The 13,538-nt window shown below is 36.2% G+C and overlaps 1 protein-coding gene across 2 annotated transcripts in view; it reads left to right on the top strand.

The window, feature by feature from the left end:
- The window catches only part of LOC110450537, a 33,608-nt gene extending 21,067 nt beyond the window's left edge, over positions 1–12,541 (top strand). For both annotated transcript variants that reach the window (XM_021498102.1, XM_021498103.1), the window contains exons 2-3: positions 8,347–8,451; positions 8,838–12,541. In XM_021498102.1, the coding sequence (XP_021353777.1) occupies positions 8,347–8,451; positions 8,838–9,110 (378 nt within the window). In that variant the 3' untranslated portion in view covers positions 9,111–12,541. The remainder of the gene's footprint in view (positions 1–8,346; positions 8,452–8,837) is intronic.
- Positions 12,542–13,538: the final 997 nt, after the last annotated feature.

Here is a 13,538-nt window from a genome sequence, read left to right as displayed (position 1 = left end):
GTTCTTGCAAACATAATATTATGTTAGAATGAAAATATGGCGACTTTATTGCCGAGACAACAATATGGGCAGTATAAATATTTGATATGTTACTTAAAGCTTTTAAATCGTAGACGCTATGTACGTATCACCGAAAAAGCAAAGCTTTGATAGGACGACGCATCATTTACTGAGGTCAAATGCCTTTTTGTGATATTCGCTTAATCCGAAAAACACACACTGCCACAGTTTAACATTTTGCGTACCTACCAGCTTTTGGCGGCATGCATCATGACGCTGAAGCACACATTTATTGATGTAAGGGAATCAATAAATATATTATGAATAATAGGGTGTGGGTTTACACTTGACAATGTAAATTGTGTGCCTTTAAACTTGACATACAGTTTGGGCATTGAATTATCCTATATTCGTATGATTTTAATTGGTGTATTGATTTTGTGGGTGGGTTCGTATCTACGTAAAGTACAAAATTCAGTTTATTTTTTTCTAAATGATTGCAGGAACCGATTTCAAATACTCAATCCCTTTTCCCTGTATGACCACTTCAGGAAGATCGCTCCTAATAACGGTTACTCTGAACCACAAGGACTTATTTTAAAGGATGAGTGTCTATAAGGCCCTTTTTTGGGCCCCGGTATATTCGGATTTTTAACCCCTTATTTTGTTCAAAGATGTCCTATTGTATTACATGCGGAAAAACTAAGGTAAAACTTTGACCGAAAGTGGGTTTCTAGGGGTACCACAAGCGGTATGGTAAATCACAAATATAGTTGGCTGTTTTCAAAATGAGCTTAAATACCAAAATAATACCATTTCTGTTTTTGAAAACATGTATAAATTAGACAAGCATATGTAACAGAATGAAATATGACAGAAATTCAATCGTCACTTAAAGATTGTTTATATAAAACGAAGGATTAAGACAGGGGGGTATTTTTGAATCATTTTTGATTAAAAAGTAATTTGATTTCTCAATAATTTCCTTTCTAATTAATATTTTGACTTGCATTTTACAACTTCACTCATTAAAGTAGACTTACATAAATTGCAAATTGACTACATACTTTCCTTTTGTTTTATACTTAGTTATGGCTTCTGGACACAACTCAAACTTGGCTATTTCAAATATCTCTCAATGTTAAGTGAATGAAAAGATGCATGAAACCCTTTATATGCTATAATTATAAGATTTTTATAGTTAATATTGTATATTATATAAATCAAATAATATTGTCCAAGGTCCTGTGATGTTTTCTTCCTTAGCAAACTTAACTTACATATAAAAAATGACATTTGTCATCATAATTACAGTAAAATGATTAGTTTAATATATGAAGTTTGATTTGCTGGTAATTTTAAGTCTCCTTGCCCCAAGGAAAGTATCTGCTTTAATCGTTTATGTTAATCGATTTCATTGTTTTATCAAATGTTCTGCCTTTTTCCAGTGTTTATCCGCTGATTGTACATAAAAGGCATTTGGGGATAAGCATGTAACTTGGCATAATTGTATGATGATATTTAGTTTGTGAAAGTTTCATACTTATCCCACAATACCGTTTTACTTAAAAACACCTTTTCCTGTGATTTGGAGTACAAGGACCAACGTGAATCTCCTTGCCTAACACCAAATATTTCCTGACAGTGTTAGTCTATATGAATGTATGTAGATTAAACAGGCTTAGTAGAGTACTTATAGTAGAAAGAGGGGCGTTTGACATGCTACACTGACCAAAAGTCAGATAGTTTATGCTTTGAAAACGCAAAGAGAGACTAAGTTGTTCGATCAAGCTAATACTTGCAATTAACAGTTAATCCTTTTGTTGATTTCATACGGTTTATTTGTTACATTCATACATTCAATGCTAGCTGCTACTCATATTATTTCTTAATTACTTTTCTTCCCTTTTTGTTACATTACGTAAACCATGCCATCGTAACAATAATTCAAATCTTGAAACAAAGTGGTCACTTTGTCCAAAAGGCATACAATTATCTCACCATTTCCTTCTCGTTTATTGTCATAATCAGATCCAGTATACTTGGTCAGCGCCTTAACCTCGTCCTTAAAGAGCCATTAGAATGCTATGTGATCAGCAGCGCCTTAACCTCTTCCCTAAAGAGCCATTAGAATGCTGTGTGATCAGCAGCGCCTTAACCTCATCCTTAAAGAGCCATTATAATGTTGTGTGATCAGCAGCGCCTTAACCTCTTCCCTAAAGAGCCATTAGAATACTGTGTGATCAGCAGCGCCTTAACCTCATCCTTAAAGAGCCATTATAATGCTGTGTGATCAGCAGCGCCTTAACCTCATCCTTAAAGAGCCATTCTAATGCTGTGTGATCAGCAGCGCCTTAACCTCTTCCCTAAAGAGCCATTAGAATGCTGTGTGATCAGCAGCGCCTTAACCTCATCCTTAAAGAGCCATTAGAATGCTGTGTAATCAGCAGCGCCTTAACCTCTTCCCTAAAGAGCCATTAGAATGCTGTGTGATCAGCAGCGCCTTAACTTCTTCCCTAAAGAGCCATTAGAATGCTGTGTAATCAGCAGCGCCTTAACCTCTTCCCTACAGAGCCATTAGAATACTGTGTGATCAGCAGCGCCTTAACCTCTTCCCTAAAGAGCCATTAGAATGCTGTGTAATCAGCAGCGCCTTAACATCTTCCCTACAGAGCCATTAGAATACTGTGTGATCAGCAGCGCCTTAACTTCTTCCCTAAAGAGCCATTAGAATGCTGTGTAATCAGCAGCGCCTTAACCTCTTCCCTAAAGAGCCATTAGAATGCTGTGTGATCAGCATCGCCTTAACCTCTTCCCTAAAGAGCCATTAGAATGCTGTGTAATCAGCAGCGCCTTAACATCTTCCCTACAGAGCCATTAGAATACTGTGTGATCAGCAGCGCCTTAACTTCTTCCCTAAAGAGCCATTAGAATACTGTGTAATCAGCAGCGCCTTAACCTCTTCCCTAAAGAGCCATTAGAATGCTGTGGGATCAGCAGCGCCTTAACCTCTTCCCTAAAGAGCCATTAGATTACTGTGTAATCAGCAGCGCCTTAACCTCTTCCCTAAAGAGCCGTTAGAATGCTGTGTGATCAGCAGCGCCTTAACCTCGTCCCTAAAGAGCCATTAGAATGCTGTGTGATCAGCATCGCCTTAACCTCTTCCCTAAAGAGCCATTAGAATGCTGTGGGATCAGCAGCGCCTTAACCTCTTCCCTAAAGAGCCGTTAGAATGCTGTGTGATCAGCAGCGCCTTAACCTCGTCCCTAAAGAGCCATTAGAATGCTGTGTGATCAGCAACGCCTTAACTTCTTCCCTAAAGAGCCATTAGAATGCTGTGTGATCAGCATCGCCTTAACCTCTTCCCTAAAGAGCCATTAGAATGCTGTGGGATCAGCAGCGCCTTAACCTCTTCCCTAAAGAGCCGTTAGAATGCTGTGTGATCAGCAGCGCCTTAACCTCTTCCCTACAGAGCCATTAGAATACTGTGTGATCAGCAGCGCCTTAACCTCTTCCCTAAAGAGCCATTAGATTACTGTGTAATCAGCAGCGCCTTAACCTCTTCCCTACAGAGCCATTAGAATCCTGTGTGATCAGCAGCGCCTTAACCTCTTCCCTAAAGAGCCGTTAGAATGCTGTGTGATCAGCAGCGCCTTAACCTCGTCCCTAAAGAGCCATTAGAATGCTGTGTGATCAGCATCGCCTTAACCTCTTCCCTAAAGAGCCATTAGAATGCTGTGTGATTAGCATCGCCTTAACCTCTTCCCTAAAGAGCCATTAGAATACTGTGTGATCAGCTACCCCTTAAACATATATACTTTGTAATGCTCTCTCTCCTGATAATTTTACTTCCAATCGATTATTGATCTAAGGGTATAACCATCCGAAATTAGTTTTTGAGAATAATTCATTGGATAACATTGATTTCGATCTATGGCGTTTATACAGGCTTTCTATAAGATCTATGGCGTTTATACAGGCTTTCTATAAGATCTATGGCGTTTATACATGCTTTCTATAAGATCTATGGCGTTTATACAGGCTTTCTATAAGATCTATGGCGTTTATACAGGCTTTCTATAAGATCTATGGCGTTTATACAGGCTTTCTATAAGATCTATGGCGTTTATACAGGCTTTCTATAAGATCTATGGCGTTTATACAGGCTTTCTATAAGATCTATGGCGTTTATACAGGCTTTCTATAAGATCTATGGCATTTATACAAGTTTTCTATAAGATCTATGGCGTTTATACAGGTTTTCTATAAGATCTATGGCGTTTATACAGGTTTTCTATAAGATCTATGGCGTTTATACAGGTTTTCTATAAGATCTATGGCGTTTATACAGGTTTTCTATAAGATCTATGGCGTTTATACAGGTTTTCTATAAGATCTATGGCGTTTATACAGGTTTTCTATAAGATCTATGGCGTTTATACAGGTTTTCTATAAGATCTATGGCGTTTATACAGGTTTTCTATAAGATCTATGGCGTTTATACAGGTTTTCTATAAGATCTATGGCGTTTATACAGGTTTTCTATAAGATCTATGGCGTTTATACAGGTTTTCTATAAGATCTATGGCGTTTATACAGGTTTTCTATAAGATCTATGGCGTTTATACAGGTTTTCTATAAGATCTATGGCGTTTATACAGGTTTTCTATAAGATCTATGGCGTTTATACAGGTTTTCTATAAGATCTATGGCGTTTATACAGGTTTTCTATAAGATCTATGGCGTTTATACAGGTTTTCTATAAGATCTATGGCGTTTATACAGGTTTTCTATAAGATCTATGGCGTTTATACAGGTTTTCTATAAGATCTATGGCGTTTATACAGGTTTTCTATAAGATCTATGGCGTTTATACAGGTTTTCTATAAGATCTATGGCGTTTATACAGGTTTTCTATAAGATCTATGGCGTTTATACAGGTTTTCTATAAGATCTATGGCGTTTATACAGGTTTTCTATAAGATCTATGGCGTTTATACAGGTTTTCTATAAGATCTATGGCGTTTATACAGGTTTTCTATAAGATCTATGGCGTTTATACAGGTTTTCTATAAGATCTATGGCGTTTATACAGGTTTTCTATAAGATCTATGGCGTTTATACAGGTTTTCTATAAGATCTATGGCGTTTATACAGGTTTTCTATAAGATCTATGGCGTTTATACAGGTTTTCTATAAGATCTATGGCGTTTATACAGGTTTTCTATAAGATCTATGGCGTTTATACAGGCTTTCTATAAGATCTATGGCGTTTATACAGGCTTTCTATAAGATCTATGGCATTTATATAGGCTTTCTATAAGATCTGTGGCGTTTATACAGGCTTTCTATAAGATCTATGGCGTTTATACAGGTTTTCTATAAGATCTAAGGCGTTTATACAGGTTTTCTATAAGATCTATGGCGTTTATACAGGCTTTCTATAAGATCTATGGCGTTTATAAGGCTTTCTATAAGATCTGTGTGCATTTTGAATGTTTGACATCATCTTTTCATGTACCTTAACAACAGATAGCTCAACATTAGCCAGACAGTAGAAGCGACCAGAATGACACTATCTGTTCGTTCCACTTTCTGACCACGAAACACTCGGTTGTGTATACTTATGTATATTATTATAACTACCCCCTTAGCAACGATGACCTGTCATAGTGTGTATAACTACCAGTATAAGTGAAATTCTCAATACACAACATTTAACAATGAATAGGTAAGCTGGCCAATGATCCCGATATAACATCACTGTGTTTGTCTAAAAATCTGTTAAAGGATAAATAAGTGCTGTGATCTGATCTGTCAACACAGTTATATCCACCGGGCACCGGCTGATAGCGTTTGTCATTAGCCGGATCGGCTTCGTTATTTAAACTCTTATCCGTCCGGGGGGTCAGGTATAAATATACAGGTACATTTTCCACAATCGAGTTTGTGTGTTCTGGCGACAGTTGTGTACTGGCGGTGGCCGAAACAGATATAGTGTTTTGGAGATAGCAAGCAGTACGTGTTTCATCTACAACCGAATTTTTTCAGTCTATTAAACAAAGTGTTACTGATACAGTTTGGAAAATATTCACCGTGGATTTATGAAACAATCCTTCTTGATTTAGTGTGAACAATTTACGTGGGTTTTTTAATTCATCTGTAGACCTTGTGACGTGTTTTGTTGTGTAAAGGTAAGTGTGAGGAATACAAATATGCATGAAAAATAATTATTTATAGAAGAAGTCCAGGTATTACTCAAGACTATAGGCAAATCAATCATTTTCATTTATTTTTTATCATTTCATATATTACATCTAAACTTCTAATATTAAAAATAATTGAAGTATCCAATGGTAACACGAATCAGAATGGGTTTTGGTTCTGTTATCATGGTACTCTTATATTATACACTGTTAAAACGAATATTTTGGAAATATTTCTAATCTATCATTAAACAACGAAAACATGTTTGGTTTGACGAAACCCATTGCAGTAACGGAGATTTCCCTCCAAGATAACCATTGTTTAGGTTACAAGATAACCATTGTTTAGGTTACAAGATAACCATTGTTTAGGTTACAAGATAACCATTGTTTAGGTTAAAGAAATTCCTTCACTTCACTACCGGGACGTTAAAGAGGCTGGGACCTGGTCATTCGTTTATTTGTATGAATCCGATATATTTGCAATGAGGAAAATTGTTATGTGGAAATTCTTTGTTCAGAACTTGTTTAACCTCTACAGGCGTGTTACGATGTCGCACCTTTCAACATTTATTGTATTTCATCAATACGTGATAAAGTTGAGTAATACGTCTAAGTGTTATGATGCTTAAAAGTCAAGTGCTTCCATTTCATCATATTAGTGAGAATGCGAAATCTACATTTATGCAATATACATAATGCTAATTAATATCAAGCCCGAGACGGAAGTTATCGTCATTATTCTGCCTGCATTATCTAGATTGATTATCTAGGTGATTCGCGTTAAATACGTATTTTCAGAAACATAAGTGTAATGTGATCTGAATGGTCATCCTAATGTGCCAATGATGTTAAATTTTACTATTTATAATTGTAATGGTTAGAACTATACATGAGCGAATGCAGTTTTGAGAAAATTAGGGGGCGGGAGTTCTATATTTTGAAGCGCTGTGGGGTTGCTGCTTTGGAGGGATATCGACCCCCTCCGAATTAGAAAGAGGGGACGTGGTGTTATCAGATTTTTTTCCGGGTTATTAAATCAATCATTATTTTTAAGAATATATGTTAATGATTTTATTCATGCTATGCAAATAAACAAATTAATGGTACAAGGATTGGTCGCGTGATAGTATTCCGCATATATAATTACAGCGCTTGTAAATAACTATTGCTGCGTAAAGCTCACACCTCCCAGGGTTTGGTTTGGTTAAGTATTGTTTAACGTCCTATCAACAGCTATGGCCATGGACAGGGAAAATATCAATATAGGTATACCTATTACCACATATAGAAACAAAAATAATTTCTATCCGGTTAGAAATCGAAAGATCGATCCCCCACTCTCCTACTGATTTCTGTGGCTAGCATTACACGGTAATAAGGGGAGAAGAAGTGTGAACAGGTACAAACCGACATGATTTAACTCCAGGGCTTTGTGACGCCTAGTTAACCAAGCAACGCTAAATCCCAATCTCTTTGTCTATTACATTTTTTTGTAGAAGAAAAAGATTTATTACTCAACGTTGTTAAAGGAATATGGCACAAGGTATTTCAGCTCATTAAAGCCATGTTACCAATTTGCGTTTATAAGTTTTTCAATTCGATATCATTCCTATTGCTGTATTTGATGCTTGTTTTAACATGTCCGGATATTTCAGTTGTGTTTCGTGATAAGGGTTGCGGGTTCGAGTCACAGCACGGCTCTGTGTTGTACCTTGGGCAAGATACTTTACTTCGCTTGTTCCAGTCTACTGTAAATGAGCACGTGGTTGGGCAGTGCTAAAATTGTTGAATGCTAGCTGTTAGCACCGAAATGGCAGCTCCGGCTGTATGCTCCCCAGGGAGTTGAGAAAGATACTGGCTGGTTGCAAAGGCCTTATAACCACGGATAATAATTTGTGAACCGCTTTGAGACGACCTACGAACTAAGTTGTGATAAAGCGGTATATAAGAAACTCGAATTATTATCATTATTAAAAACGTTTAAGAACCCTAAAGCAACACATATTTATGCGAGACCACATACGTTGTTGTATTTTGCAATGACGCTTAATCTTCAAAAGGACTTTTTTTTTAGACCTCAGTTTCTTTCTGCTTAAGAAAGTATATTAATGTGTTTCTGTATTTCTATATTTTACAGGAACTCCAGAGCGTTTTGGTTTCGGACGAAAACGGACCAATTCCCATGGAGGCAGACCGGAAGTCGAGATCAGCGAAAGAGGCCATCTCTGGTGCTGTGGGAGGGGTAAGTGTCCAGCACTCTGTTACGTCCCCAATTAATCGTCTATATTTTGTACCATTTCCTATCTGGTTTCATCTAAAGTGTTGGTTAGACTAACTTGTACTATATAATATGTGATCATCAGCGCTGTAAATGATTAGCAACTACTTGAATATATTGGTTAAAGTGCAAAGCCTGAGTTGCTGTAGAGGCAGCCGTACTAAGGCTGATGCCCCCCGGGGGATGGAGGGTATAATCTACTGAAGAAAATGGGATGACTGAATAGGGTGTTACAACTTAAGTTGCAAAACTCATATCATCGTAATGAAATAATAACAGGTTTGCCTTTGACAAAATAGAGATTCTTTTCCAAATATATATTAACGTACCGTTTGTTTATATATTTCTAGATTCGAGATGATTCCAGGAGGTTGTATAAGTTTGTAAAAAAGCACATTCATTTGCGGAGAAAGGAAAAGTTCACCGCAGTGAAAAATATTCATATCGAACCGGAATACGATGAAACCACGTGGGCGCGAAGATCCGCAAGCAGCGCCGCCTCGCGGTCAAGTGTTGATTCAGCCTTATCAACGGACAGTAACACGAGTAGCATACGGGACAGTAGTTTGGAAATAGTGCATGACATGGAGAATGACTTTGGACTGGAAATAATTAACACGTGAAACATGATAATATCTGTTTTAACAACTGGTTACTTGGTGCTACAAGGACACAAACAATTGGAGACAAATTGAAATGTAAAGAATGCAGCTCCTTATCTTTTTTCTCGTGAGCGAGGAAAATGACGTCATTGGTCTCGATGACAGAGACTTAATTATTTAAAACAGAAGACTGATTCGGTCAAAAACTTTCAGAATATGAAAGGAAAACCAGAAGTAACATTAATGAATTTAACATAATAGTTCCAGTTTTTTTACCGGAAGTAGGAACTGAGTGTAGAAGTATGTAAAAGAGTGCGGCATGTCGACTACAGTGTGTTTCTTAATTTAGTTGTTGTCGTTCCTTTCAAATATGTGGCAAGAGAAAAGATCCTACTGTGTATCCAGTCTTTCTCCTGTAGCGCTACATGTGTAATGTGCGGGCGGGCACCAAACCAGCCATTCACCACACTTGATGTTGCTGCACTAGTTAGCGCGTCCCAGAGTTATACCACAACTCTTGAAAGCTAGCTTGTAGGTCAGGTAGTTTTCTCCCCACATCTGGTAAAAGGTTATGCAATATCTTGATTTCGAGATTCCAAATTATGTTTTCAAACCATGTGCCGAACTAATGAAAATTCGTTATATCTGCACTATGATCGTCATGTAGTTCTATACAGAAGGTTATCTACAACAGGGAAACAACTCACGATACAATATCATGCATTTTCAGATCGATTTGAAATGAAATGGAAAACAAGGAAAGTATAAAATTGATAATTATTTAAATTGATAAATAGTTTTAATCATAAAGAGATACAAGGGAGATAATTACAGCATAGCGGAGAAAGAGAGCGAGAGACCGAGCTTCTTATCCTCAGTCATAGTGAGCATATTTTATAATCAGACTCAAATTCACTAGGTACACAATTATCAATTATGTTTGAATGTTTTCTCCATAATACCTTAATTTATCTATTAATTGTGTATGGAATAGATGTTACTGGTTTTAGTCAATGACGCCAGTAAAACTGTCTTTCTTTCCATCTTTAATGTATGACAAAAAAAAACTTCGTCTGCGGGGAAAGATTTATCATTCCAAACCCAAGGCTTTCCAAGGGTTTGGTTCTCATGAGGCTGTCCACGGATGTTGGCATTTTTGTCATACCCGTAATGTAGGGAAGGATTCATCTAAGACACCGCGTGCGCTTTAAGAATTTCGTAATAGATATGAAATGCCAAAACTGCATTAGAACCGGCCTAACATGGCGACTCGGTGAAACGACATTCTTACTTCGGTAACTGTCCAACTGAAATATAACATCCTCTGGTTAAGTTTAAGTGACGAGTGACGTCATTCAACTGTTTAAATTCATCATCTCATGAAAACTAGTACATTATAGGCTTAGAACAAGATAAAGATAGGGCAGAAAAATAATCAGGGTTTCGTATATTTTTACTGACATGTTCATTCATCCATGTCTCACGTCACACCTTGAGGATAGCTTTGGTCTTTGGATTTTTGTAACTTATACTACGATAGAAAGAGCTAAACAGGAAATAGAAGTTTCATACATTTATACAATTTCTCATGTTAATTATGGTATCCGTTTTAAGTATATGTATGGATAATGTGTATGTGTTAACCGATACAAATGGACAAATCGGAAAAAGAAGTTTGTTATTGGTTTTTTGAAAGAAGGAATAATAGAACTGAGTGGGTCCAAAGACCAAAGTATCAATATCCACGATACATTTAATATTGTTAATAAACCCAATTGCTCATGACACTTAATTTATTACCATATACCACCGTTTGCTGTGATTGGAAGTGTGGTGTCATATTCCCTAGAAAAAAACGTATATTTTTTATTCATAATTCAAACGTGCAATAACTTATCATTTATTTCCATTGTAATTATACTAGTGTTAATTGTTTCTGTTTTAATATGTATATACTATGTATATATAGCAAACTGTGATGTTTCATATAATCTATACTGCCGTGATTTACGCTTAACATTGTGATTCAGAAATTTATAAGAGGAAGCGAGTTACCTCCCCTTTTTGTTTTGTTTATTTTTCTCACGTTGTTCACGATACACGGTTGTCCAAAGTAAATCTAAAGATCCACCTTCGTGTGACACCATGATCCGGAACATGGACTTTTATCATCCGATTTTAGTATTATTGTGCTTAACTTTTATTTTTTTGTGTTTTTGTAGTCAATAAAAATTGTTGAGCAAATATTTTGCAAATAATCAAGCATGTTACAATTTTTATTTTTAAACAAAATTTGTATTACCCTTGATATGAGAGAATTTACAGTCATTCTTAATTAAGAAATCTGCATAGATTAATATACTTTTTCAAAAACATTGAAATTGATTAATATAAACTTACTTCTTATCTGAAATATACGGCATATTTATTTCTGCTTACGATAATATTGCCAATAAGAGAGTCTGTTTGCTCTAGATATCCTATTTCAAATGTAAATATGAGAGGCAAGGTATTTTTTCTATTTCCGTCATTACAGGAATAAAAATGAACACTTCAAGCATAAGTCATTCAGGGAAAACCCATGGTATATAATAAATTACAATATGCATTGCCCTGGGAAGCTCCAACGTACACGTAGTACTTTATACTTTTTAGACATCATATTTTATATAAAAAAGCTAAAATATGAACTCTGTGTGCTGTATCTGTCTTAAAAAGGATTTTGGAATAAATATCTGATTGAGGGGTTTTTTTCATTTACAAATATATGAAGCATTGTTTTCACGGCCTAATGTTATTTTTCTGAAAATTTAGAGCATGAAGATTCTAATTTTTGAAAAACATAATAAAGTAGCCACGTGTTTTTCCTGCTCCTTATACACTGTTGTAATGTTTTGAATGATAGTAATGGATATTTAACACATAAGTTATTGAGGGAGGAGCTACAGTACTATAAAATCATCAGTCATTATAGGGGCTTTTATCTATGCAATTTCATTAATGTTGAATACTAACGGCGAGTTAGCAACATATAGATTTCTTTATGTTTAAACAATATATGTCGCTATCAAACTGATTTGTATTAACGTAATAAATTCATTAACCACTATGTTATTTGAAACATTGAAAATTGAGGACATTTAATCGGATATCTAAGCAGTGAAGTAATTAACGACACTATTTTATTAAAATATCTGAAATTCAATTAAAAACAATTGCTTCTTGTTTGACACTTTACAATGTACATCGTACGAGGTCCACCTAGGAGGAAGCAACAAGCTTTACTCAAGAGAGCGCTGAGTATCCGGCTTCTCAAGCTGATATTGAAAAGTTTTTGCCAAATACGTCATTTTTTCAGCGATTTCGGTTTCTTATCTACTTGTATTGGTTAAGAGGATAGCAAAATGTATGAATAAATCTGCAACATATTTGATTATACTATGAATAAACAAAATATGGATTTTATAACATGTATGTGTGGTATTTTTTTTGTCAACTGATGTTTCGAAGTAGTACGACAAACACTTATTGTAAATAATAATTCCAGAAGTCAGACACATGCTAGTTGTCAATAATAAAACCAGACGTCAGACACATGCTAGTTGTCAATAATAATAACAGACGTCAGACACATGCTAGCTGTCGATAATAATACCAGACGTCAGACACATGCTAGCTGTCAATAATAATAACAGACGTCAGACACTTGCTGCCCATCAATAATAATACCAGACGTCAGACACATGCTAGCCGTCAATAATAATACTAGACGTCAAATTCATGCTAGCCGTCAATAATAATACTAGACGTCAGATTCATGCTAGCTGTCAATAATAATACCAGATGTGACACATGCTAGCCGTCAATAATAATACCAGACATCAGACACATGTTAGCCGTCAATAATAATACCATAGTTCAGACAATTGCTAGCCGTCAATAATAATACCAGAGTTCAGACACATGCTAGCCGTCAATAATAATACCAGACATCAGACATATGCTAGCAGTCAATGATAATACCAGAGGTCAGACACATGCTAGCCGTCAATAATAATTACAGATGTCAGACACATGGTAGCCGTCAATAACAATTCCAGATGTCAGACACATGCTAGCCGTCAATAATAATTCCATGCGTCAGACATATGCTAGCCGTCAATGATAATACCAGACGTCAGACACATGCTAGCCGTCAATAATAATACTAGACGTCAGACACATGCTAGTTGTAAATAATAATACCAGAAGTCAGACACATGCTAGCCGTCAATAATAATACCAGACGTCAGACACATGCTTGCCGTCAATAATAATTACAGATGTCAGGCACATGCTAGCCGTCAATAATAATTCCAGATTTCAGACACATGCTAGCCGTCAATAATACCAGATGTCAGACACTTGCTAGCCGTCAATAATAATACCAGACGTCAGACACATGCTAGC

The sequence above is a fragment of the Mizuhopecten yessoensis genome, unplaced genomic scaffold (assembly GCF_002113885.1).
Source record: "Mizuhopecten yessoensis strain PY_sf001 unplaced genomic scaffold, ASM211388v2 scaffold5303, whole genome shotgun sequence".
In the NCBI taxonomy this organism is placed as follows: Eukaryota; Metazoa; Mollusca; class Bivalvia; order Pectinida; family Pectinidae; genus Mizuhopecten; species Mizuhopecten yessoensis.
This window is presented reverse-complemented; position numbering and strand designations above follow the sequence as displayed.